Raw genomic sequence first — 26,990 nt, 5'->3', positions numbered from 1 at the left:
GTCAGGAAGTCATTGGTTTAAATGTTCAACGGTTCAATCTCATTGGGAAGTCAGTTCCCCATCACATTGGGAACTCAGTTCCTATCACACGTTCTACTTACCTTAAACACCCTCGATAATCACACTAAAATCTGAACAACACCTAAGAAATCCAAGGGGTAATCTGGGAATAATTGACAGAAAATAACTGATGGCTTTGAGATCCCAACTGTCTTGTTTAAAATTTTCAACTCTTTCTATTCTTCGTCAGCAAAGCCGTCGCTCAAGAAATAAAAAATACACTGAAAATAATAGGGTTTTTAAAATTATCGATACATACTCGTTGACCCTATTGGCTTCTTCTTCATGGTTCGAAGTTCTTACTGATCATATCTTGTTCACAATTATCCAGTATAGATTACTCGCAAAGGTAACTTCGAAAGCTTTTCATTTTGTATAAACTTTTAATTGATTTTGCTTAGTAATTGTGTTTTACTTGATTCAAGGTTGCTTAAGTCTCGTAATCATTGAGTTTTGGTTTTTGATTGATCTAAAGATCGTAATTTGTGCAATTGGGTGCTTTTTGAATCTATTTACTTGTAGACTGATTATTCATCTCTTGTCCGCTCACGCCTTTATCTGACTCTCTGTTCGTAGCTTTACACAATTGTTCTAGGGTCAAAAGTTGTCTACGATCTTAACTTACTGAGAACTTGTTGAGTTTTTGAATGCAAAGTGCGAAATTGATATTTTTGGGGTCTTTTCCCCCTTTGATCATTTAGATCGTAGTTTTAAATCGTTTACATGTTTTGTGTTTTTGTTGGTTAACAATTCATCCTAATTTATTGTTGTTTCGATTAGGGAGAGAATCGTGATGATGTTTCAGCAGTCTGGTGGCCGGGGTCAAAGACCCAAAGGGTTTAGAGTTAAACGGGCATTGCAATTTGGTTTACTCTTGGCAGTTTGTATATGGGTATTTTATAAACTTCAGCACTTTAATAAGAAAGCGTCAAGTAATGTTGACAGTGCAGAAAGGAGGATAAGTGAAGTGTCCCAGACAGTAGAATTGGGACGTAAGGGGAAGGCCGGAACTAATGCTGGCATTGTGGAAGTGTTCAGAGATAGGAATGGTCCGAGTGGAGTTGAGGATATTGGTGAAAGGGAAGAAGTTGGAGCAGATGGAAATAATGACTTAGATAAGAATGTTGTTGAGGTAAACGAAGATTTGATGGGAAGTGTGGTAAGCGGTGAAGGAGAGAATGAAGAGGAAATTGAAACGCAAGAAGGGGATTCACAAAGAAGTGGAGATCCTATTGATGTTAAAGATGAGAATGTAGAGTTTTCGGATACGAATGAGAAAGATATGAATGAAGATAATGCAGATGAAAATGTCATGAATCATGACAAAGAAGTGGATGAAAAGGAATTGAACAAAGATGAAAATGAAGCTATAGGTGCTGACATTGGTGAGAAAGAAACTGAAAAGGAGCTGAACAGACGAGAAGAAGATTCTGAAGGAAATGAAATTGATAATAGAGATGAAAGAATGGATTTAAGTAGCCAGGATGGCTCGGTCGATAAGATGCAAATACAGCCTTCTCAAAGGGAGACAACAAGTGCTGCTGATGCGAGTAAAACGGAAGACGGCGTTGATAGTTTTCAAGATTTCAATGGAATTCCACCAGATGGTCTTCAACTTGTAAAATCTTCTCCCAATGCGGATGAAGCAGACGAGCCTAATGCAAGTTCTGATCAAGAAACCATTCCAAGTTCAGATAATGAGACTAGTCATGGTGAAGATACAACAATATATGAGGACATTGATAAATCATCTGAATTGGATGGTGGAGTTGATGACGAGGTGCAATTTAGCAAGAAAGTGACTGATTCAGAAAACAATGAAGGCAGTGATCCACTCCAGGAACTTATATCTCTCAGTAGGACTACCGAACCCGCAAATGAACCCTCGAACACAAACATCGCCGATGCATGAGCTGGGTTTGTAGTGTCTCTTTTCTTCGTTTGTTGGTTGTATGGTTCTACCTTGTAACTTTTGCTGGCAAGTTTAATTGTAATTATAATCGGCAAAATTTACATCAAAGAAATTACCATATGGAGTACATTTTTCTCAGTAGTCAAGGTACTGCTCAACTTGGTGACCCAGTTTTACATAGGTCTGCACGTAGAGGCTTAAGCGCCAATTCAACTAATCCTGAAATGCACAAACTGATCTTATCAAGGGATGAGTTATCAGCGAAATTGCAGCATAACTTGCAACGAGCCACTCTTGCACTGAGACATGGTTAGAAATAAATCATTCTGAGCAAGGCCAGTTGTGATTTTCTTCTCCCTGCCTTAGGCTGGTCATGCTGCATCTCAAAGAAAATTCTTTCTCGTGCGCATACACTGAAAGGATGTTTTTGCCGCTCTTGAGCTCTAATACCAGCAGTGGGCAGTTGTCTGGTGAAATTCGAGCGAGCACAACAAAAGGGCTTTTTATCAACGGAAAATGGGTCATTTGTATAAATATTTTTAAACCACGGTTCAAATGGACGAGTAAAAACTAGTTTGGGTGAAATGGCCAAAAAATAAAATAATAAGGATGAAACTGGTTTCATCCTAGCTTAAATTTAAAAAATAGCAAGGATGAAACTGGATAATCCTGTGTAAATTAAAAATAAGAAAAAAAATTTGAAAATGGGCACGATGAAACTGGTTACATCCTGCCTATTTTTACATTTTTGTCCATTTAAACAGTATCAAAATCTAACTGTCCATTTCACCCAGGAATTGTTGATTTTGGTCTTTTAAACCAATTTTGTGTTTTATCAAAACGTTCAAAGCGTCAAGATGAACCCTGATTTTGGGCATACCAAAATCTTCTTAGGCATACAAAGCACTAGTCCTAACTTGGGTGACCTTATAAGGGGTACCCTATGGGGTGGTTCAATTACCTATATGCCCTTAAATCCTTTAAATTACTACTAAGCTATCCCTAACCCTAATACAAAACCTATAATCAACTACACCTAAAATCAGTTTCATTCACCTTCTTCTTCTTCCTCTCCACAGCCGAACTCATTCACCCTTCCCTTTCTTTTTTTTTTCATCGCGGAAATTTAATCGTCGATTCGTGAAAATTTAGTCGACGATTAAACTCATCTATATATAATGGGTCGTCGTAAGCCAGTATCTCGTTCAAATCGAGCGACTCAACAACCCATTGAAGAAGAAGATTTAGAGAGTGAAGAACAAACTCAAAATCAACCACAAAATCAACCTGAAGAAGAGATTGAAGAAGAACCAACTCCGGAAATGAGAATAAGAAGGTTAGTTCTACAAACCCATCTCGTATTTGATGTTTTAGATTGGTTTGGTCGATTTAATTCGTCAAAATCATGTTTCTGCGGCGATTAGAGGGTATGGTTCGGCGCAAAACAAATCTTAGATATGCGCCGAGCTGTTTTTGAAAATGAACCCTGAAAGTGCATATGAACTGCTCGGCGTATATCTGAAATCCGTTTTGAGCCGAACTTAGTGACACAGAGACTTATATTTAGGATCGGCTTATTCGATGGTGTTAGTTTTGTGCCGAATACGTTTTGTGAATTTCAGAAATTTTGTATGTGCGTAGGATCGGCTTGTATGGTAGTATTAGTTTTGTGCCGAATAAATGTTGTTTGAATTTCAGAATTTTTGCATGTGCTTAGGATCGGCTTGTATGGTTGTATTAGTTTTGCGCCGAATAAAGGTTTCAATTCATAAGTCTAGATTCGGCTTATTCGATAGTATTAGGGTTGCGCCGAATATCATTGTTAAAATTTCATAAATTTTACAAGTGTATAGGATCGGCTTATTTATATGATATCATGTTGCGCCGAATACATGTTTGAGTTCATAATCATAGACTCGGCTTATTCGAAGGTATCGGTTGTGAGCCGAATATATAGGATCGGCTTATAATTTTTTTGTGGTATGAGCCGATCCACTCTCTGTGTAAGCTAATAAAAATTTCAAGACATGATTCGGCTCATATGTGTTATTTCGGGTAAGCCGGGGCTTCTTATTTTCTTACAAGTTTTTGGCTTTCCAAATCTCTTTGTTGTTCGAATTAGTCTTATAACTTTCATAATCATATGAGTTCTACTTCTAAAACTCCCGATCCTAGAGGAGGAGGTAAGGAAAAATTGGGAGCGGGAGGTAGAGGAGGAATTTTAGAAGAAGACGCTGAACAAGTAAGAATTGAAAGACAAGAAGAAGGAATAGCTGAAGATGAAGAAGTTGATGATAATCAAGAAGTTCATCAAGAAACACAACCCCAAGGAAAACCCAAGAAAGACAAGAAAGGTAAGAAGGTGGAAGAACCCGAGAAAGAGAAGGACGATGATGATCGACGGATCACTGGTTTACACATTCCTGATGAAGATGACGTAATTACACCTCGATCAGATGGTTTGCCTCATGGTATTCCGGAAGATGGAGGAAATGTGTTGATTGGTTATGCCGATTCTTGGGCGAAGAAAATTTATGAGACTCCTGATCACAACCGTGCAGTCCGAGTATTGAGACACCATAGGGCAGCGGAATGGAGTCTTGATGAAGAGGTTCCTGAGGTTTTATGGCCTATCATCAATTATGGACATAAGGAATATGATAGTGTGTCGGCCTCTGCATTTACCGAGCGCTTTTGTCCAGAAACTTACACATTTCAATTACCTTTTGGAGAGAAGGCAATCACTCCTGATGAGGCTAGTAAGATTACAGGCCTTAAAGCAAGGGGTGTAAGTGTGGATGCTGGTTTTTATGACATGAGTTGGGATGAGCTATACAATTTGTACCTGGAATGCCTTGGTTGGGGTTCACAGAAAACTGAGTTGGAGTTTTGTCGATCAGTTAAAGATGTCGATACCGTTTGCATACCAGGTGGCAGAAATAAGAATAATAAGAAGATCAAGTTGACTAACTTGAAAAAGGAGTTTGAGAACACAAAGGAAAGAGTCACACAAGGTTTGTTGATAATGGATCCCGTCAAAGTGAAGCAAACCGGAACTGCCTACTTGCTTTATACTCTTGGTAGAGACATCTTTCCCAACACTACCGGAAAAAAGGTAAATGCTAATTATCTCCAATTGGTAAAGAATCTTGAAACTTGTAACAAGTTTGCTTGGGGAACGGCTACACTCGCTTACCTGCTGGACCAACTTGCCACCGCGTCTAGGTTGACAAGCACAAACATCGGAGGGAACTTCACTTTGCTCCAGGTAACTTTTGGGAGTTCAGAGTATGGTTCGGATTATAACCATAAAATCTTTTAAGACGAAGTTTTTACTTACTTGGTTCGGCTTATAATACTTGATCCATATAAGCCGAACAGTTCTCTGAGTTTGCAAACTTTATTCTTACTTTGATGTTTCCAAGTAAAACTTGTTTCTATCAATTCAATTATTTTGATTTTTTAATGTGGTTCTTTGGATGTAGGTGTGGATATATGACCATTTCCCAATTTTGAACTTGGCCAAAGTATTTGAGAGAGATGTCGATTATGTTGATACAGAGCCAACTGCAGCACGGTACGCGTACGAGGACTCCAAGAAAAGGAACAAAAAGAAGTTGGTGGCAAGTTTGAGAGAGACGTTAGACCGTCTTGGTGTTGATGATGTCACTTTTCAACCATATGAGAAGGAAGATGAAGAAGATGAAGTTGTTGAAGATGAGGATATGCCGGTAGGTATGTATCATGGGCCATTGTGGTATCCCGGTGGTTATGTTATATACGATCCTAGGCGAGTACTCCGTCAATTAGGATGCGTCCAAAAGGTTCCTTTGTTTGACGAGAAATTCAGGTTGTTACCAAAGAGTGGTAAGGGAACTAAAAGCACCACTTCATCTTGGGAACCAAAGTATGATCCTGATCCCACCGTTGAGTTTTGGAATAATTTAGACAATCACACATTAGATTCGTCCAAGTTAACATCTTTACTTGATGATCCATGTGAAGAGGATCCGGGCAATATGGATTGGTATAACCAAATTTCTCATCCCTTCATTATCAATAAGAAAAGGCAAAAGATAGCTGATAAGGGGAAGGCGAAGCCAATCAAGATCACCAATAAGTATACTTCCGAAGATGTAGTCAAGGCTTTCAAGATTATGGTAAGAATGACTTCACTTTATACTATTTTCATATATTAGTTATGGTAAAAATGTCTTCAACCTCATGGTTATAAGTTGTTGACAAATGAAAAAATAGGTTGCCGCGGGTAGGGAGATGTTGAAAAAAATGAAGTCCAAACTTGGTTGCAAAACACCAATGACCGTGGAAGTACAAAAATACCTCATCAACAAGTGGGATGAAATCATCAACAAAGGACAAGGACCCGAGGAACCCGAACAAAGGCCTACCACTAAGAGGTCTCGACAAGTTGGTGAAGGTACAAGCCAAGGTGGTGCTACCGTCCAACCCGGTAATGATGCGTCGGAAGATGAAGACCAAGGTGGAAGAAGAGGTGGTCTTGCAACTAAGAAGAGGGGTCGTGGTTAAATGCCCTTTTATGTACACTTTTATGGTACACTTTTTCTTAAGTTTTAAGTACACTTTTATGGTGTTGCAAACACCTTTGATTTTAGGTGCTGAACTTTGTTTTTAATGGTGCTGGCATTGGGTTATGGACACCTTCAATTTCATGTTTTAATGAATAACTTAACAGTTATGCGCCGAATTTATAGAGTTCGGCTTATCCTCTAATGTTAGTTACGCACCGAATCATTTGTCCTTCAGGTTCGGCTTTTTCTATAATTTGAGTTATAAGCCGAGCCTTAAAAATCATTATTGGTGTAACCCAATATTGGTGTTCCTCAAGTACGATCAGGTTGATGTTCCTCAATTTCATGTTTTAGTGATCCTTGGTATCCTCGTGAATTATGTCTACTGGATCAGGTTGATTTTCCATGGGTCCAAGCACGATCTACAAAGAATATCACAAGGTTAAACACTAGAAAGGGAATATAATAACAAGGTTCGGCGCATTCGATAATCACATTATGTGCCGAACTATAAACATTTACAGGTTTCGGCTTATACGATATCCTCAATATGTGCCGAACCACGAACAATATTTTAACCCAAAAATTAACAAATTCATGTTCGGCTCAGACGATAATCATATTATGTGCCGAACCTTGGACATAAGAGGTTTCGGCTGATACGATATTCTCCATATGTGCCGAACCAGTAACAATATTTCAACCCAGAAATTAAAAAATTATGTTCGGCACATACGATTTTGGATATGTAAGCCGAATTAGTAATGATTCTATTCGGGGATATTCAGGATGTTGTTCGGCTTACTATGAAACTTTCATATAAGCCGAACTAGTGTCTAGAAAAAGGGTTGGAATTGGAAATTATAGGTTCGGCGCATGCAGTAAACAGATTCAGTAAGCCAAACCGTTCATCAATTGGTATATTCGGCTCATAGATGTGAGCCGAACCTCAACCTGTTTCGCCGAACCATGATTCAAAAAACCTAACTTTTGATAATTGAGAGCTATCGAAGTGAGATTAAGTATAGGATATAAGTGTACCTGTGTATTAGAAGCATTGGGTTCCTCATCAATGTCTTCATCATCAGGATTTGGCTCATAAAAATCATCATCTTGAGTTTGTGTTTGAGTTTGATCTTGAGTTTGAGTGGGTGTAAAATCATTCTCATAATCTAAGAAATCAGCCATTTCTGGATCATTGTTGTAGTTGATATGTATTTTCCTAGGTTTTTTAGATGAATGATGACCCTCCTCATCCTCCATTGAATCAAGAATTAGAATTTTCTCACTTTCTCCTTCTCTTTCTCTCATTCTTAACCAAACCAAAACTTTGATTTTTTTTTCCTCAAATTTTTCATCTAAACAACTCTTATAATTCTGAAAATTATTTTAATCACTAAACAAAATATTTAATCACTATTCAAGATTATTAACACTAATACGTAAAGGGCAGATTTGCCATTAAAAATTTTTTGGGTTAAGGGGTTATCTGATTTTGCTATTTCACAACCTTTTTTGTCTTCATTCAGTATGCCTTGGAAGATTTTGGTATGCCCAAAATTATAGTTCGTCAAGATTCCTGCTTGTTTGTTTATATTCAATTGAGAAAAAGACTATTTTTCTCTTTGTATGGGCTATGGACACAACTAAGTAGCGAATGAATTTTTGGGTGCGAACTCGTTTTCGTTTGCTTTTGCTCAAGTACTATTGTTTTAATGGGATCCCAAAACCACCACAAGAGGAATAATCACACTAGAAATTCGCAAAGTGCTTGGTGTTATCTCGAGAAATTCTGTAGATGGATGTGAGTTGGTAAGGTAATAAGCTAGTCTGTTGGTTGAAAGTGAAGTATTGAACCTGAGCTGTTTAAGATTTTAGTGGTGGCAGTTACTCAAGTAGTGTTGCAAGTAGTGCTTGGTAAAAACTACTTGAGATGCACTTAGCAAGTTATTCACCATCAGCGGTAAAAACTACTTGAAAATTCTTTCTCATCCCAATACACTGTTTAGGAACTGTAGTGTTGCTAATTTGCTATAGTGGTTGCCGTATTCCATATGGGCTTACCACCAGTCATGCGCTTTCCTCTTTTCTTTTCCTGTGCCTTGATGCCATCATCGATGCTCTTTTCAACTGCTAAGACTCTATGCAGTCTTGGAATGAGGTTAGGTGTTAGGTCTTGTCCCGTCCCGTGACCTGCCACACGTCTTTTTCGAAAAACCATACAAGGAAACCGTATTAAAACCGACACAACTGGTGCGTGCTTGGTTTAATGATATAATATACACCAAATTGGTTAAAAAGACCAAAATCAACATTTTTTGGGTGAAAAAGACTTGTACATTTTGATACTGTTTAAATGGATAAAAATTAAAAAAATATTGTTCAAATGGACAAAAATATAAAAATAGTCAGGATGTAACCACTTTCATCTTATCCATTTTCAAATATTTTTTCTTATTTTTAATTTATATGAGGATGCATCCAGTTTTATCCATGTTATTTTTTAAGTTTAAGCCGCGATGAATCAAATTTCATCCTTGCTATTTTTCTTTTATCCATTTCATCCATACTAAATTTTACTTGTCCATTTGAACCATGTTTTAAATTTTTTTGGACAATTGACCAAGTTTTATGTCATTTACGCCACGTTTTCTTAAGAGCAAGAAAGGCAAGTCATTTATATCTCCGATATGGCCGATCAAAAAAAATATATATCCGGTCTCTCTTCTCCCTTCCGCAGCACACTAACCCCTCATTTAGTCTTTCTTGAGTCTTGACATCAGGCCGCTCAGTAGTATACAACCAAGATAGTAATGGAGGTTACATCAGAATCAAAGTGGGAAGGCAAAGTACGAGCAAAACTAGAAGGACCGAAAGCAGATCAAGTATGGACAATTTTACATGATTTTTTCAACTTACATAAATGGTTCCCCTCTCTCAGTACTTGCTATGGAATTGAAGGTATTTCAAGCCAACCCGGTTGTATCCGTTATTGTGCAGGGTCGAGTATTCCGGCATCATCATCCAATAATGGTTGTGATGGTGATGTTACGGTAACCAATTGGTCGACGGAGAGATTAGTTGATATTGACTCAGTTCGACGGAGTATAACGTATGAGATTGTAGATTGTAATATTGGGTTCAAGACTTATGTTTCCACCATGAAAGTTGTACCTCGTGATGGTGAAAATGATGAAGAGAAAGGTTGTTGGATTGAATGGTCATTCGTTGTTAACCCAATTCAAGGGTGGGAACTAGAAACTTTGATATCTAAGTTTGATTCTGGTTTGCAAGGCATGGCATCAAAGATCGAAGAAACTCTTAACAAGGAAAGTGATGTCCCATCTCAAAGTGTTTAATTTGCTGTAATGATGCCATATTTGCGGTATATGGCCAGTTATAAATACGAGATTCTCAATGTCATTTATGCTTTACCACCGCATTAATGGAGTATTTTTTTTAATGACATTATCTAAATTTTACATGTGTGGCCGTATGGGTGCATGGGTTTATGCTACGGGGAGAGTCGTATTCCTATCACAAAATTGGTTAAAGAGACCAAAATCAATAATTTTTGGGTGAAATGGACAGTTAGATTTTGATACTGTTTAAATAGACAAAAATGTAAAAATAGGCAGGATGTAACCAATTTCATTGTGTCCATTTTCAAATATTTTCTTATTTTTAGTTTACACAGGATGTATTCAGTTTCATCCTTGCTATTTTTTAAATTTAAGCTAAGATGAATCCAGTTTCATCCTTGCTATTTTTTTTGGCCATTTCACCCAAACTATTTTTTACTTGTCCATTTGAATCGTGATTTAAAAATATTTGACCCATTTTCCGTATTCCTATCTACGTCCTCGATTCCTAGCTATGTCATTATGGATGAGGATGATCATTTTTTTTTTATTTTGTGGAATAGTTGGGGCGTAGCGCAACACAAGCTGGAATCATATTATCTTATTTCGCTTTGTGACTGTGTTCAGCCGTGTAAAGATGAGGAGATTCTTGTGTTGAAACATTGATTCTCTGATAAGAAATGATGGTTGTCGACTTGTCTCCCTTAGTTTCTGGGCACATCAAAATATTCCTAGGTTTTTCTTTATCTCTCTTTTGAGTTTGGATACAGGTTTTCCACAAAGGACTGACTTGAGCAAAATAAAGTAAAAAATAGGGGGTGCTGTTTCGGTGGGTACATGGGTTCTTTCACCTTAGGTGGAAAACCCGCGATAAGGGTATCATCATCTTTTCTTGACAAGTTGTTTTTCCTTTCAAATGATGCTATTACATCCAACCTTATAAATTATTTTTATTTTTAACACAGAAAAGAACAAAGTTTATTAAAAGGTACAATAAGCGCTCATAAAGAAGATGAATGGCATTAAAAAGAGTTACAAGTAGAAAAACAGGCTAAAAAAAACCTGGAACAGAAGGAAACAAAAAATACAAGGTTACATGATTGATGCATACCAATTATGAAGCACCATCCCAAAAGAAATATGTTTAAATACTTCGTCCTTCATCAACCAATTGAAAAGAAAAGTCTTAATATCATCTATTAGCCTCTCAATAGGGTTGTACAACCCTTGATAATAACTTTTATTTCTTTCAAGACAGACAGTCCATCAAATACCAAATGAGATTAGCTCCCATAATTTCCATTTCTTTGACTTCTTCTTCCTCTTTTGCCTTCATTCCCATAGAGTATTTCTGATACAATCGTTAGAAACCCATTGCAGATTGAAACAGTCTAGATAAAATTTTCAAATCTGTCTAGTTATTTAGCAGTGAAGGAAGATATGATTATTTGATTCAGCAACTTTTTTTTGCAGAGCAAACAACCATTAACAATGATGGAATTCCCCAGCTTATCCGTTGTAGGAGCATATAAAAAAAAGAGATCATATAAAAAAAAGAGACTTTCATTGGAACCTTAGGATTCCAAACAATCTTGTATGGAAAACTAATCCCCTCTGTATTATCTAGATAAGTATAGCAACCTAACACAAAAAAGGTGGCACCCAATCTCCAAACTCTGACATCATCACTAATAGTTAGTGAATTGGCTCTGCAATAAAGTTCAACAGCTGCACCAGTGCAGTTAATTCAACATCATTCAAAACTCTTGACAGGTTCAAATTCCAAGTTTTAATATCATTGCAGATAGAAACCACTTCAGAGATAGTATAATCCTTGCTTTTTGATATCCTGAAAATGTTGGGAAACCTATTTTTCAAAAACGCTCCATTGCACCACAAGTCTTTCCATAAAATACACATGTTACCACTGTTAACATGAATAACAGAGTTAGAAATTACAATATCCTTGCATTTTACTATCCCTGTCCATAAACTCTTGTTAACTGGCCTATTAGGAGAAATAGGGTAGAAGTGTTTTGTTCATGGTACTAAGTTTCTTGATACCAACACCTTGACTCACCTTTGATGCATTGACTCTATCACATCCCACCCAACATCTTTTCTTGACTGTTTTAGATCCCCCCACCCCCACCCCAATTTTTTTTTTGAAATGTCTCATAATTCTTTCCATTTCTTTTTCAATAGATTTTGGTAGCTGAAAAAAAAGGAAGGTAGTAAATTGGGAGACTAGAGAGAACGGTGTTGACTAAGATGATTCTACCTCCTTTAGAAATGTATTTTCTTTGCCATCCACTTAATTTTTTCTGGAATCTCTGCATAATAACTTCCCAAGTACAAGTAGCTTTTGATTTACCGCCCAAAGGAATACCCAAGTAATTAATAGGAAAGTTAACACATGAACAATCAAAAAGATCAGCACAAGCTCTAGCATTTTGAGTCTCTCCCACAGGCACCACCGTACTTTTCTTGAAATTAACTCTAAGGCCAGAATTGAGCTCAAAAGCAAATAAGATGTTCTTCAAATTTGGGATCTGTTCAGTATTATCATCAGTAAAGATAATAAGATCATCTGCAAACTGAAGGTAATTAATGATAGTGCCTTGAGGGGATGGCCTGAATCCAGAGATAAGGTCCGTAGAATCAGCTCTCTTAATCATGAGTGAAAGAACTTCAGCAACCATAATGAACAAAAACGGTGAAATAGGGTCACCCTGTCTAACTCCCTTACCACTTATAAATAAACTTGAAGCTTGACCATTGATTTCCAAAGAAAATCCAACAGAAGATACGCACCAATGAATCCAATTTTTACAAACATTTCCAAATCCAAAACTGTGCATTGGAACATCTAAACAATTCCAATTGAGGTTATCAAATGCCTTTTCTAGATCCACTTTGACTACTAGTCCAGGGTTTTGAGATCTTTCTCTAGCATCAATGAGTTCAACTGCAATTAGAATTACATCAGTAATTTGCCTGCCATCAACAAATGCATCTTGAAATTCAGAGATCAAAGAAGGAAGACTTGATTTTAGCCTATTTGCCAGAAGCTTAGAGAAAATCTTGTAGACACCTCCAATGAGACTTATAGGTCTATACTGGATCATAAAGACAGTTGCATCAGTAATTGGTGCAGTTTAACCTCCTTTCTAGAAAACCAAACCTCTTAAATTCTTTCATTACATTCATTAAATCAAATTTGATAATATCCCAGAACCATCCGGTCCAGGTGACTTGTTAGACCCAAAATTCCATATAACAGGTTTAAATTCTTCTTCATTAAAAGGCTTCTCAAGCATTATTTTATGTTGAACTATAAAAAAGGCATCTCCAGATCATCAAAGTTGGGTCTGTAATTTATATGGTCTTCAAAAAACTTAGCATAATAACTCTTTGCTTCTTCATTTATTTGTTCCCTGTCATAAGACAAAGAACCATCTATAATAAGAGAATTAATGTTATTTGATTTCTGTCTGAAAGAAGCACATTCTTATGAATAATTTTGGAGTTTCTTTTACCATCAGCAATCCATTGCCCTTTAGATCTAGCATGCCATTTTATAGATAGGTTTAAAGTTGCAGATTTATTTTTAATTGGCCTATTTTGCGTTTACTCCCCTCCCAAGATCGTTAATTAGCGTTTCCTCCCCAAAAAGATTCAAATTAGCGTTTCCTCCCCTCGTCAAGTATTCCGTCCATTTTCATGTTAGCTGAGTCAACAAAAATGTACACGTGGAAAATATAAACACATGTCACTGAAATACCCAGAATACCCTCTTGTACTAATATGATCTGACGATGGTAGCTAAAGCCAAAACAATTAACGGAGGAATTTTACAACAATGGTTTAGGCATTTATACAAACACCTTCCGTGTGTGACTTCAGTAATGGAGAAAACTTCTCTGTTGATTTCCAAATAGTTCTCTATGTCCTTCCCTGAAGAATTTCTTCAACAATATAACTGCAAAACCATTTAAACTATCATGGCATCAACCGAGTCATCTTCCATACATAGTTGATTTCCAGGGACAACATCAAAGTTCTTTTCTTACCCATTTTTTCATGACATAAATCAATTGATTCATGGTGGCAAGTTCCTTCAATCACCCAAGAACTAACGACAGCAGCAAAAACTTTCCCTTCATCTCCAATCATCTATCTCTTATTCCCTGTTTTTTTGTGATAAAAATGATACCTCCTGATAAGTATGTTTGTGAATTCTATGACACTGGGATGGTAGATACAAGATGATTGAGCCAAGCACTCACTTTCTGCAATGATTTTTCCTAACATTCATCTATACCAGCAACTCAAACCTTCTTCCATTCATCTTAACATCACCTCCAGTTCCCTCAACAAAATTTAGTTTTCGTTATTCCCATGTAATCCCAACATCAAATACGCATCATCAACACACAACACCATCTAAGCACTGTAACTGCAATCATACAAACCCCTACACAAATTCGATTAGAACCCACCTAATTAATTCTTCTTCTCTTCTTGATACAAAAGCAAACCCTAATTTATTTCTTCCATCTCCTCCATAACATCAGCAGGCTCTCTTCATTAATTTACTGATTTAATTTTAAATCGAGAAAAACCCATCTTGTAATTTATGGTTTGTCTCCTCCATAACAGCAGCACCAAACTCCCATTCCTGCAGCTCAACTCTAACAACACCATTTCTTAACAAACCCATCTTGTAATTTCTAATTTATTCACCATCTTTTCAGTTAGTATCACCGGAACAACATCAAACCATTCCTTTTCTCCCATTATATTTCAGAAAGAAACTATTATAACCCTAGATTTTGAGATAAACCCCAACTTGGATATCAATCTCATAGATAATAAAAGCATAGAAATTACCAGATTCGTTCAATTACAGTTGATCTATCTTTTTTCTCATCATCAATCTTAGCTGATTTCTCATCTTGTACCTACGTTTTCACCCCTTGGTGAATTAATAAATCAAATTTGTTTCTCGTAGGATGTAGAGACCGAATATAACTTCAATTCTCTGATATTTAAATCGATGGAGGTGCTAATAAGAACCAAGGATTGTTGAAACTTAAAAGCGAACGAAGAAGACGAGGTTATTTTGGATAATTTGTCAAAAAGATTTTTATTTATGCCATGTGTGCACCGAGTATGACTCAGCTAACATGAAAATGGACAGAATATTTGACGAGGGGAGGAAACGCTAATTCGAATTTTTTTGGGGAGAAAACGCTAATTAGCGATCTTGGGAGGGGAGGAAACGCAAAATAGCCCTTTTTAATTTTAGTGACTTCTCTGTCAATATAATCTTCAGCTGACAAGATGTTCATTTCTTCTAGACTGTCATAAACATCTATAAGATTTTCTAGCCCGTCAACTTCATCTTGGATAGACCCATAAGTCTCCCTGCCCCATTTCTTAAAAAGAAATTTCAAACCTAAAGTTTTTTTTTGCAAAAATAAAACTTGGTTTTCCCATAAAAGTTAAAGCATTCTACCATATTCTCATAATTGTCAAGAAATTCAGGGTGAGAAAGATATAAATTATCAAACTTGAAGGAGGGTTTAGAAGAATTATCAGCATTGCAGTTTAACATAATAGGAGCATGGTCTGAAATAGGCCTCTTCATTCTGTATTGAACCAAGTTTAGAAAATATTCCTCCCACTCAGCAGAACACACAAATCCGTCAAGTCTACACAGAATAAGAGGGTTTTCTGAATTGGTCCAGGTAAACTTGCCTCCAGTCATTTGTAAAGCTATCAGATCGCAAGAGTTAAGAAAACTTCTAAAGTGTCTTCTACTGATCATGCAACCACCATCTCTATTTCTTTCAGACTGGAACAAAATAACATTACAATCACCTCCCATGAGCCATGGAACATCATCCCACAAAAATCTTATGTCTCTTAGCCCTTTCCAAAATTGATCATAGTCTTTATGGTCAGTAGCTCCATAGACAGAAGTGAACATCCACTTGAAATTGTCGCTTGAATTCCGAAATTTTAAAGTGACAGAAAAAGCTCTCAACAATGATTCTTTCATAACCACAATACTTGGATTCTACATGACAATAATTCATCGTGATCTTCCAATAGAAGGCAAATGAACAAACGAAATTTTAAGCAGTTTTTATCTTTGATAGACATCTTATTGCTAGTCTTAGTAGATCGGAAATCTATCACTTTGTGGTATTCTTCGGTATCCAAATATGATAGTTTGTAAACTTAATTATGCTTATCTTGATAATCTAGTTCTTGGTTGATCTGACCGAACAAGGGAGTTTAATTATTATATTAAACTAGAGATCCTTTGTTGAACTCAATATTAATCTCTGATTTGCTTCTTGATATTTATAGAGAGGTTATCGAATACAAATTAGTTCTTTACTGTTTTGGAAGACGATCCAAAGGAGTTGAGTGCTTGAAGTCTTCACAAGCAGGTGAAGCAACTTAAGATAGTGAACTTTATCTAAGGATTCACGTGCGTCGACCTGATTAGTTGTAGGCGCAGGGATACTGAGTAAACTAGGTAACTAGTGGTAGTTTACTTGGTCTCAACTATACGAAGTTGCTAGTGGTCTTTGTATAGCGGCTTAATTATGAGAGTATTCAAAACTGGACTAGGTCCCGGGATTTATCTGCATTTGCAGTTTTCTCGTTAACAAAATCTTGTTATGTGCTTTTACTTTACTTTCTACGTTATAAAAATTTGTTTAGTTATAATAAAGTAATTTTACTTTTGCATTAATCAAAACACTTGGGTTGATCCCTATAGTTAGGTTCGGTTTCAGCCTTATATTATATACCAAGTGTCTACCTTGTGGTTGCCATCTTCTTGACAGTCTCTATCCATATTAGATCACGCAACGTATCGGTCATATAGGTTAATATCGAAAAAATTGTGGTATACTTGGTACCCTCGTCATTTCAACTACAAAGCAAAAGTGATATTTTTTTTTTCTTTTTGGATTCCAAAGTTAATTGGTTTCTAATCAACTTTGAAATGCCCCTTATCAACCACGGTTTTTGCTCTTGTAAAGGCTCTTATACGGATGCTATAAGACTTTTATGGGCATTTTTTTAGAATGGTTACCTTCTTCTAGTTGGTTTCCCAAAATCATCACACCTTTAATTAGTGTTTAAAATACGGTCTTTTTTCCATACGATTTAACTGTTTTGAAAAAAAAAAAAAAAAAACTAAATTTTGTCCCAAATACCCCTCCTCACTTGTTGAGGTGATAGTGATGAAGTGGTGGGGGTGATGGCAACGGTGGCGGCTATAGCCAAGAGAGCAATCATTGAACTCTTTGATCTGAATGTGATGTTATGATCCTTAAGCAATTTCAGTCCCGGTGCTATATAACGATCCTAAGGAAATTTCAAGGGCAACAACAACAGCAACACCACCACCAACAGCAGCCACCATCACCAGAAGCACCACCACTAGCAACACCAACACCCTTCAATCACACGATTACTTCCAACTTAAAACCTTCAGCATCCATTAATGGAGTTACATCAACAGCAGCACCACCTTCAACATCCATTAATGGGTTCCATCAACAACAACATTATCTTCAACATCCATTAATGGAGTTACAAAGCAAATGGAGTTTCAGGGATGAGCAGGTAATTCCCACTGATTTAACTCTGATATGTGGGACGGTGGTCTATAACTTTGAAACAAACGGCCAAGTGACCATTTTGAAAGAAAATTGTAAAAGTACGATGGTTTTGTGACCGGACTATTATGAAATTGTGTGACTGTTTTTGATAATAGTCGAGTTTTGTAGACGACCCTCGTTTCATTTTCCACATCATATTTTGCAAAAAACTAGGAAGAATACAAACCATTATTCGTTTGCAACACGTAATTTTTGTGTGTTTCATGAGAATTTAAGTGAAATGCGTAATGACTTGGCGTTAGGAAAAAAAAAAGACAAGAAAAGGGGAACTAAATTTCTCCAGTGACCACTGACAAGTACGAAACCAACCGGCACGAAACCATTGCTCGTTTCTGTTTGGATTTCGTTCCCGTTTGATGGAGAACCAACTTTGGATTTAACTATGTGTTTTCCTTGGATTCTCAAATTGAAGCCTCCCTAGCATATTACTCTACTCTCTGATTTTCTTAAAGTGTGTACAAAGCGTGGAAGTATCTCTTTTTGAAATCGTACAAGTGTTTGTTTTTGTACACGATAAGAACAAAAACCTACAGTCCTATACTTACGTCTTTGGCAAACTCAAACTCTTTTCACACTGATGACGCAATTTTCCGGTGCCATTTTAGGTAGATGTTTTATGTAAGAATTAAGAAATGATTTGACACCAACCATTATACTCATGTTCAAAAGAAGATGATAGGAAAGTCTATGTTATTACATTCAAATTCCTATGCTATTTCAGGTAATGCACAAGTGAAAACTTGAGTTAAAACAACAAAAGTCGTACTACGACTTAGCCTGAAGCAGTGCTTCTTCCATTCTCTTAACCATGGTATGCAAAATAGTATCAATATAAGAAGCCAAATCCTCAGATTTCCACCCCGGGATCGGATTAACAATATATCCCCACTCAATCATTGACCCGCTTTGACCATTCTCTTGAGTATCCTCAGAGCCGGAGGAAATCTTGATGGTTGCTATGTATGATTCAAACCCAACGTTCCCTTCGATTACTTCGTAACTAATGCACTTTTCGACCGGATCAATAGACAATAACTTCTCCTTCACCCAACTAATCACTGATTCATCACTGCCGTCTGTTGGAACGGCAGTGCCAGTACAGTACCGGACACAACCTGGTTCTCCAGATACGCCTTCGACTAAACTACATGCGTCAACTCCTGGTAACCACTTATGTATACTGAGGAAATCTTCAAAGAACGGCCATACTTCTTCCGCTGTTATGTCTTTTAGATTGGTAGTTGCCTTCCCCTTCCATTTCTGTTCTTCAGCTGTTTCCTGTGCCATGACTGAGAGAGAGGGAGAGATACAGACAGATGCTTGGTAGTTTGAGTAACAAAGACTCCAGGGAAAATTAATTTATAGAGATTATATGCTTAAAGATGAGAACAAATGATAATAATGACCTTAAATGGAAGACTTCATATCTTTTTATTAAAATACTGAACCCACTAATTTAGTAATTAGTAGGAAATTAAGGAAGACTTTAGACAGCATCTTATTGAAACATGGTCTAGCTAGCACTCCTGGACTGGCCTCCCAAGTACAATGAATTCTGCCACTCGTAACGGCACTCTTTGGTTTCGTGATGCCATCATACCTGGGATGCTTTTGAGATTGTTGACCGCAAGAGACAAGCATCACACCTCATATTACCATGATATCCAAGGCTCCATTGCATGTGCAAGGGGGCACATTTAATGCGAGTAAATAGAAATTTGTTTCAGCCGAAGGATGGATATAATTTAGAATCGAATATGTTCTTAATTATGGCTTAGTTACAAACCCACATGGTTGGTTTCACGTCGAACATATTCTAATCAATGGTTGACTTATCAAGAATTAGTAACTTTTACTTAGTGGGAGGACTATGCTGCGTGATTTGGACGCTCCCTAAAACGCGTCATGCAACAAAGAACAAACCCGTACTTTAGGATCAGACGACGTGATAGAGTTCTCCGCAAGGACGGGGGAACCATAAAGTTATTAATTGTCGATAGTTGACTTGTGAAGTATCATCAACTTGTCCAAGTCATAAGACAGATCCTCTTGTAATTGTAAATTTTGAATCACGAGATATAATTTGGGTCATAATGGTATGACATATTTTTGGTTTATGAGGCAGATTTAAGGCCATAATGAGAGATTATGGATCATGATACAGAAATCGAGTCGTTAAGCGAATTTCAGTTCGTTGTGGAATAGCTCGAACTAACATGTAGAGTATGGCTCACATTGTACTATTTTGGGCCACGCGGAAATTTTTGGGGACAAATCAAATTTGGATCACCAGGCAATTTTATCATCGACTAACCAAGAAAATTTCAGGATGGTAAGAGTCTGGGGTGCATGAGTTGATCGTCGATCACTCTGTAACAAGAGAACCACCACACTGCAAATTTTGGGTCATGATGTAGAATTGCTGCTGATAGGACAAGTTGACGAACTCGTGACACATTGACAAACTAGGCGAAGCTGCTATAATTTCCCCCACTCTCTTTCCCATTAGGTGGCATTGATCTTAGCCTTTAAACCCTTGGATTCGAGTTAGCAGGGGGCTTTTTGTGTGGCTATCTACATGATAACTCATGGTCATGGTGGACATGGTTGGGAGAAGACTAGCATTTTCGCTAACTAGGGCCGTGGTGCAGATTTTGGACACACAGAGCATAAGGTGAGTACGTGACAAATGCTGGCTTTTATATTATTATTATTATAGAAGCATTATTGGTTTTACTGTGCAGGTGTGTCAGGGAATCGGCCAAAAAAAAAAAAAATATTGGACCAAAATTTGAATCACGAATCTTAGTTGGTCATGAAAGATCAAAATCCTAGTTGAATCACGAATCTTAAAACTGCTTTCTAGTTGGACCAAAATCTGGGTCATCCTGCAACTACCTTCACGATTCCTTGAAACTACGGAGTTAAGTACTCCACTGAATTAGGCCGAACACCAGACAGTTTGTATTGCTCGGACATGCTGGAACACAGACACTGCAAACTGATAAAGAAATATTCTGCAGCCAAAAAAACTGATCTAAGAACTGCTTTGACACGGCATCTTCCGGAGGTTCTATCTTCAGACCAACATACAGATCTGAAAAGGTGCCTAATGTTCCCTGTCATGCGGTAATAAAAAAGAGCACCATCTACTCCATTTATCATCTATCACTTTGTCATGAATTTATGATAAAAACTTCTTGGCTGAGAGCCACATAACATGTGGGTAAAATGCAGTATGAAAAATAAAAAAATTAACTGTCAATATCATGTTCTGGACGAATAGGCAGAATTTTTATATAAACAAGTTGGTAACCACTATCTGCCAAGTACAATTCCGACACTGTAATTTGCGAAACCTCTTGCCTTTCCTTGTAAATTATAACCAGGATTATATATATATACTTCTTTATCATATAAGAGATCATATATTTGTTCGAGTGTACGCAAATAAGCTATAAATGATTTTCCCAGCATTTACCACAAATCATCTTGGACCTGCTCACGCTGTAATAAGTTAAACCCCTAAAATCATTAGTGAACGAACTATGTTTGACTGTGAAGACAAATATTTACCAGAGACTACTTGCCTGTTCCAGATTCATGTAGTTAGCTTCGATTCTCTTCTCCATCCAGGAGATGATATCTTGACCGATTTCTTCACGTTCGGGTTCAAAGAGAAGATCATGTAAGAATCCATCATAGAGTTTTATGTCCTTGAAAGGTGACGAAGCTTCATTGTAAAGATCCTGCGAGGCAAGAGGATCTGTGACCTTATCAGCAGTTCCGTGGAGAACCAAGAATGGTACAGTCACAGACTTAATGTTCCTCATCAAGTAAGAAGAGATGCGAAGAATTTCATGACCTGTACGAACCCTAATTGGTCCAGTGTAGACCAACGGGTCGGAATACTTCGCCACCAAAGCAGCAGGATCCCTTGATACTGGAATTCCCCTCTTATTAGCGCCTTTGAACTGATACCTCGGTGCAACAAGAGAAAATAGAGGTGCTACAGCCTGAATAAAAGAATGGAAGACTTTCAGAACAGGCGCCAGGATTCCAGATAATTGGTGTTCAAGGGAAATTCACTTCACCCAGAGCTCTTTCATGTACAAATTTTAAGTTCTTTAAATTTTCTTGAAAAAGGAAGTCTTAGAACAGATTGTAAAGAAAGATACTAAATGCTATTCACTGAACATAAAAAGGTGTGCTCTTGAATCATGCTCACCACCCTACCGCGAATATTGCCGAGCATTTGAAGTTTAGGAAATTGAACCAACACAAGTATTAAAACTTGTCACAAGTCATAACCTTCCACGAAAAATCACTTTTTGTTCGTATACTATGCATAATAATATAAGAAGAGAGAGAGAGAGAGAGAGAGAGATAATTACCCCAACTATTGGATGAGCTGGCTTGACTCGCAGTGCTGGTGAGGTCAGTATGATTCCTTCCACCATTCCTTTGATGTGTGGATACGAAGTCGCCTGTTGAAATTTCATGGATCATGTATACCATAAACTACATTTGGTTCCGGAACTTGAAGAAATATGCAAAGGTCCTTTACCTTTAAAACAACAGCCCCTCCAGTAGAGTGACCAAAGAGGAAGATTGGTACTGCAGGATTTTCAGATTTAATTTTCGCTAAAAATGCACCCTATAGATAGTAAGACAATGTTATAAAAATAATTAAAAGAAACTGATACCATACTTGGTTCTGACTTCGCTAGAAGGTGTCCAATGGGTATCAAAGTAAATACAAAAATTCTTTGTGAACCGCCTAGTTAGACTAGGCAAAAACCGTACCCTCACAAATTTTTCAATGGGCCCCACCAAAAGTGCCCCCTGCTAACTCCATGTAAGCAGAGCCCACCCCCATGTGAGGGGGCGGTTTTTGCCTAGTCCAACTAGGCGGTTCACAAAGAATCACTGAAATAAATAATACTACAACTTTAACTTCATTTTGACAGTCTTTTCCGTTTTCTACATCGGTTGGATGCAAACTTCAGAGTCAATAATTGACAATTGTCACACCTTACATTACGCTTATTATCAATTAGACCAAGAACAAAATTTGAAATCATGCAGTTTTTAGGAGACACATTTTTTCTTTAGCAAAACGGACCACACAATGAATTTCAGTTCGCACATTTCAGAGTACAGACTTCTGGTTTGGCATGCCTAGAAAATTGTGCAGTGTCCTTCACAAATGTGGGTAGGCACACTGAAATGTGGATGGTAATTTAGATATTTTGGCCCTTTTTGCTACAAGAAACAGATGTGTCCCCTAAAAACTATGGGTTATGTTATTATGGTCCTTTGGCCTAATATTCCAAGGGGTTTAATCAGCATTTCTATTTCTGCTTCCAGTTAGTTTACATGTACATCCTATATCTATATGGACTCCAACCAAGGAGACACTAGTATAAGCAGAAGGAAGAGAATGAATGTTGATGTCAGACTTACTGTGTCAGCAACAACATGATCAAGTGAAGGAACATAGCCATGTAATCCGTCACTTCCGCCATGGCCTGTTGAAAATTAGAAAAACAAAGTATTAGACCAGGTCTCGCAATACAGTACATCATCTAGATATGGTTGGTAATGATTAATTTTTCATTTTCCTGAAGCATTAGAATTTGTTAAGGTAAAAGTTGAACTATATTAAATTTCACCAAAACTTGAGCACTCAGCCAGGCTTCTTGAATTTCCTTTCCTTCTTTCCATCGGTTTAAAAAAAAAAAAATATCATGACCAAGATTCACGTCGGACGGGAAAAACGAACAATAGAGATTGATGATAAATATTCAAGATATTAGGAGAAATCCTGATCTAGGTCACTTGATATCATGCTTTGAACAGAACACAGTAAAAAGGTTATACAAATTAGACAGTCATACCTGATTACCAAACTATGAATAACAGTTTGAAAGCAAAAATTTTAAGAATTATGCAATCGAGTAAGTCATTTACTTGTTTTGCTTTCATAATCCCATCAAGGGATGAGTTTTAAACTAGTTTGCAAGGGGTGGAAGTATGCAATTAACAAAGCTTCCCCAGATAACAAGTGTCTTTCTAGGTAGTAGTACCTTAAGATCATTGTCATGCAACTACCAAGGAAAAGAAGAAGATAAAAATTGATATAAGGAATCAAAGCAGTACTTACCAATCCAATCAATTGCATGGACCCCAAAGTTGGATGAAGTCAGTTGTGTGGCGAACTGAGCATATCTTCCACTGGAAACAGGGATCATGTATAATCAGATAGATATCCTTCACGGAGATATGTTCCTAATGCACCAACCAAGGTAGAAAAGCTGTAAAATAAGCGAGGACACAATAGCATTACCTGTGTTCGTTAAGCCCGTGTATAACGATGACAATACCCCTGCAAGAAACATCAACGACTTTGAGACCAGCATACAAGAAACTTGACAGAAACAATCAGTTAAAGGCTCTCCCTAGGCGGGATTAGGCGGAGCCTAGTCCCCAGGCGGAGTCTGTGATGAGTTAGAAAGATAAAATAGACTATAGATCCTGTTGAAATAAACATTTCCAGGAAACCAAATCACCATGAAACTCATTAATTTTCAGACAAATGCAATTCGACTCCTACTATATCACACTTAACAGGCAAAGTGAAGAAACTAATTTCACCAAGATATTGATAGGCAAGATAGGTTTCCTTCACTTGCTATGGTGATTGCGAATAAATTAAGTCCAGTTTAACTAATTCGAAACTGTGGGAAGAACCGAAATACCACTTTAAGGGCACGGCATTAACAGGGTTTGTAATAAGACAAAAGAGCAATTTTTAGGTGCATGGTGCGCAAGTAACTTTACATACCACATAATCCAAGTACCTCATATTATAAGTGTGAGTCTGAGATGTTCAGAAAACGTTATCAATGAAGTGCGTAATGATTTGATCAAATGGTGCAAGACAAAAAGATATCACAATTACATCATTAACCATATCTGAAAGAATAACAAAACTTTACATCATTTTTTGCACTTACAAGTGCAGATATTCACAGAATAAGAATCCGATTCACGCAAAACCCATGCATGCCACTTGCAGACAAAAGGAGGCGAATTTTCTAAGTAATGGTTGATAAATAACTACAATTTAAGAACAATGGTACTTCAAAATTTGTCAATATTCCGATGCAAAAACGAAACCAGACTAACAAAAGAATAGCTGAAAATTAAAACTAGCATAACAAAATTCAATATAATCAAACAGTTATTTCCTAAGTGAATCACAAATCGGATTACTATAACTCAATCAAACCACATAATTTGCAGAAAATACTTAAATTATGCATAAATTTTAAGATAAAAACCCTAGAAAAAGAGAGTAAAACTTACTTGATATCTCCAGAAACAGGAAACCAAGAGCGAGAGAACAAAGCATTCAATCTAGAACCAAAGAACAAAGAAGTAGTAGAAACAACACCGCCATCACCAGTCTGTAATTTATCAGCTAATTCTCTTCTCCTCAAAGCATCCTGTTCATCTTCAAATTTCCTCCTCCTAATAAAAACCCATTTCTTCTTCTTCAACGGAGGCGAATTTCTTCTTCGAGGCAAAAGGAGGAGAAACCAAAGAAAAAATGATTGAATAAAAATGAAGAAACGGATTAAAGATGTTATCGAAAGGACGGATCTTTTAATGTTTCTGAATAGATGAATAATTCTTCCACTTGCACCTGAAGTGAACTCTTCCATCTTCACAGTTTCCATGAAGACGAAGAAGATGGAAGATGAAGAAGAATGAGAATTTTATGGTCTGACAGAATCCTTACTTCGACCGCGTCGTCGTGTGTGTGTTTTTGAGAGACAGAGAGGACGTGAAGAGTTAGATGGATAGGTGTAACAATGCCCTTTTGGCTTAACGTGTCGTTGCGGTTCGTTGAAGATTGCTTTTGACTTTCACAATTTTGCCCTTAGTTTACGTCTATATGAATTTTTATTAGTTTTTTATTTAGTAACGGATAAGTACGATGGACCTGGCAGATTCATCCGATCGGACTTGTCCCATGGGCAGGTGCTTGCAGCTTGTAGTAGGTCCAGCTAATGCCTTGTTTGTTCCGATCCGACTCGGCATCTGAATCTTGTCCAATGAGCAGGTGCTCGCATCTTGTAAGTCGAGGATCTGGTTTTGTATCACTTGAATCGAGTCAATTGTCTAATTTGGCTTCCCTTTTTTCTTTTCTTTTTTGAGTCGGATAGAAGTCACATTCTCAGACTCGAATGATTCGGATGAGTTAGGGGAAAAAAGAATGATAATTAAAATGTAAGATCTTAATTTGCTTTGAAAAACATGCTCAGTAAATCCATACTTTCACAAGGAAAACGTTAAGATGATGAAAAACTTCTATATTTTACTAGGAAGGCTACAACTTCTACTAGGATTTATTAGTCCAGCTTCAGTTGTCTGGCTAGTTTGATACCTATCCTGTTTATTTAAGACCTACCATTAAAAGACAAAATCGGGTCATTCTGGAGTAAAATCAATAACTCGTTATCCAATTCTTTTTGTAAAAGGCTAATTTGTCCCTAATTTAGTAGTGTTAATTTGGTTATTTAGTAGTAAAAAATCGTGTTAGATGTGAAATTAACTAGTGTTCATTAATTATCGGGACATGAAAAAGTATAATTATTTTTTATTAAGAACATCAAACTAGAATCTGCATATACGATGTCATCCGTTTATCGATTCTGGTTGATGTTCATCATTTATAAAAACACGAAGAATTGGCCGATGTGGACGCCCATATATACCTAATGTATTATAAAAGAAAAATATCCGGCCAACTTACATAAAAGAAAACAACCAAGTAGCTATACAAATAACATAGGTCGGACGAATTATTAACAAAACCACCAGACATGATCTTTGGTGGACGGCCATGTTATTAACAAAACCACCAGACATGTTCGTAAGTAACACCAGCAAACGACAATCATAGGACATCATATCAGCCGATTAAGGCAATTGACGCTCTATATGATAATATAATAAGGGATGGCTTATACTAAAAGGAGACTGAGTTTTTAAATTCGAAATGAGAAGTAAGGCCTCAAATGAGCAACAAAAAAGAAGAAAAAAAAAAGTAAAATCTCGATTCGACTTGGTCCGAAATGAAAAATCCACCCAAATTTTGGGTTTGATGATTAGAAAAAAAAAATCTGATTACTTATGATATAGTTTAGTGTCTTTTATATTTTTTCCTGTTCCATTGTTTTTGAGGTGTTTTATGTTCATTATGAGGAAAAGGAAAAGAAAAATGATTGTAAATTTTCCACAGTTCAACAAACAAATTGAGTGTAAAACTAAAAAGCAAAACCTCAATTGAACAGAAAGAAAAAAGGTTAAAACCTCTGGGTCGAAA

At 36.9% G+C, this 26,990-nt stretch overlaps 4 protein-coding genes across 5 annotated transcripts; 2 read left to right on the top strand and 2 right to left on the bottom strand.

The window, feature by feature from the left end:
- Positions 1-269: 269 nt before the first annotated feature.
- Positions 270-2,126, top strand: LOC113353988 (high mobility group nucleosome-binding domain-containing protein 5-like). The gene is made up of 2 exons (XM_026597449.1): positions 270-409; positions 841-2,126. The coding sequence occupies exon 2, from the start codon at positions 854-856 to the stop codon at positions 1,970-1,972; it is 1,119 nt and encodes a 372-aa protein (XP_026453234.1). The 5' UTR covers positions 270-409; positions 841-853; the 3' UTR covers positions 1,973-2,126.
- Positions 2,127-9,239: 7,113 nt separating this feature from the next.
- LOC113353987 (lachrymatory-factor synthase-like) lies at positions 9,240-10,024 on the top strand. The gene has a single exon (XM_026597447.1). The coding sequence runs from the start codon at positions 9,336-9,338 to the stop codon at positions 9,879-9,881; it is 546 nt and encodes a 181-aa protein (XP_026453232.1). The 5' UTR covers positions 9,240-9,335; the 3' UTR covers positions 9,882-10,024.
- An 8,224-nt stretch (positions 10,025-18,248) lies between these two features.
- Positions 18,249-19,249, bottom strand: LOC113353986 (lachrymatory-factor synthase-like). Its single transcript, XM_026597446.1, has one exon. The coding sequence runs from the start codon at positions 18,878-18,880 to the stop codon at positions 18,359-18,361; it is 522 nt and encodes a 173-aa protein (XP_026453231.1). The 5' UTR covers positions 18,881-19,249; the 3' UTR covers positions 18,249-18,358.
- Positions 19,250-20,793: 1,544 nt separating this feature from the next.
- Positions 20,794-25,460, bottom strand: LOC113349184 (monoacylglycerol lipase-like). 2 transcript variants are annotated; one of them, XM_026593115.1, is made up of 8 exons: positions 24,965-25,460; positions 23,943-23,981; positions 23,760-23,830; positions 23,060-23,124; positions 22,161-22,250; positions 21,988-22,080; positions 21,184-21,609; positions 20,794-21,091 (listed from the first exon to the last, which is right to left on the bottom strand). In XM_026593115.1, exons 1-8 carry the CDS (start codon positions 25,336-25,338, stop codon positions 21,071-21,073), a joined length of 1,179 nt encoding a protein of 392 aa, XP_026448900.1. In that variant the 5' UTR covers positions 25,339-25,460; the 3' UTR covers positions 20,794-21,070. The 2 variants fall into 2 exon arrangements, with proteins under 2 accessions (XP_026448900.1, XP_026448899.1); XM_026593114.1 differs by having other exon boundaries at positions 20,794-21,100; positions 24,965-25,459.
- Between the last annotated feature and the right edge of the window lie 1,530 nt (positions 25,461-26,990).

The sequence above is a fragment of the Papaver somniferum genome, chromosome 2 (assembly GCF_003573695.1).
Source record: "Papaver somniferum cultivar HN1 chromosome 2, ASM357369v1, whole genome shotgun sequence".
Lineage (NCBI taxonomy): Eukaryota > Viridiplantae > Streptophyta > Magnoliopsida > Ranunculales > Papaveraceae > Papaver > Papaver somniferum.
This window is presented reverse-complemented; position numbering and strand designations above follow the sequence as displayed.

Excerpts from the sequence above, each read along its gene's own strand:
- LOC113353986 (XM_026597446.1), bottom strand. The coding sequence starts at position 18,880 with ATGGCACAGGAAACAGCTGAAGAACAGAAATGGAAGGGGAAGGCAACT.
- LOC113349184 (XM_026593114.1), bottom strand. The coding sequence starts at position 25,338 with ATGGAAACTGTGAAGATGGAAGAGTTCACTTCAGGTGCAAGTGGAAGA. Across the intron at positions 23,125-23,759 it reads CCATGCAATTGATTGGATTG|GCCATGGCGGAAGTGACGGA; the intron begins GTAAGTACTGCT and ends AATTTTCAACAG. Across the intron at positions 21,101-21,183 it reads ACTACATGAATCTGGAACAG|CGTGAGCAGGTCCAAGATGA; the intron begins GCAAGTAGTCTC and ends AACTTATTACAG.
- LOC113353988 (XM_026597449.1), top strand. The coding sequence starts at position 854 with ATGATGTTTCAGCAGTCTGGTGGCCGGGGTCAAAGACCCAAAGGGTTT.
- LOC113353987 (XM_026597447.1), top strand. The coding sequence starts at position 9,336 with ATGGAGGTTACATCAGAATCAAAGTGGGAAGGCAAAGTACGAGCAAAA.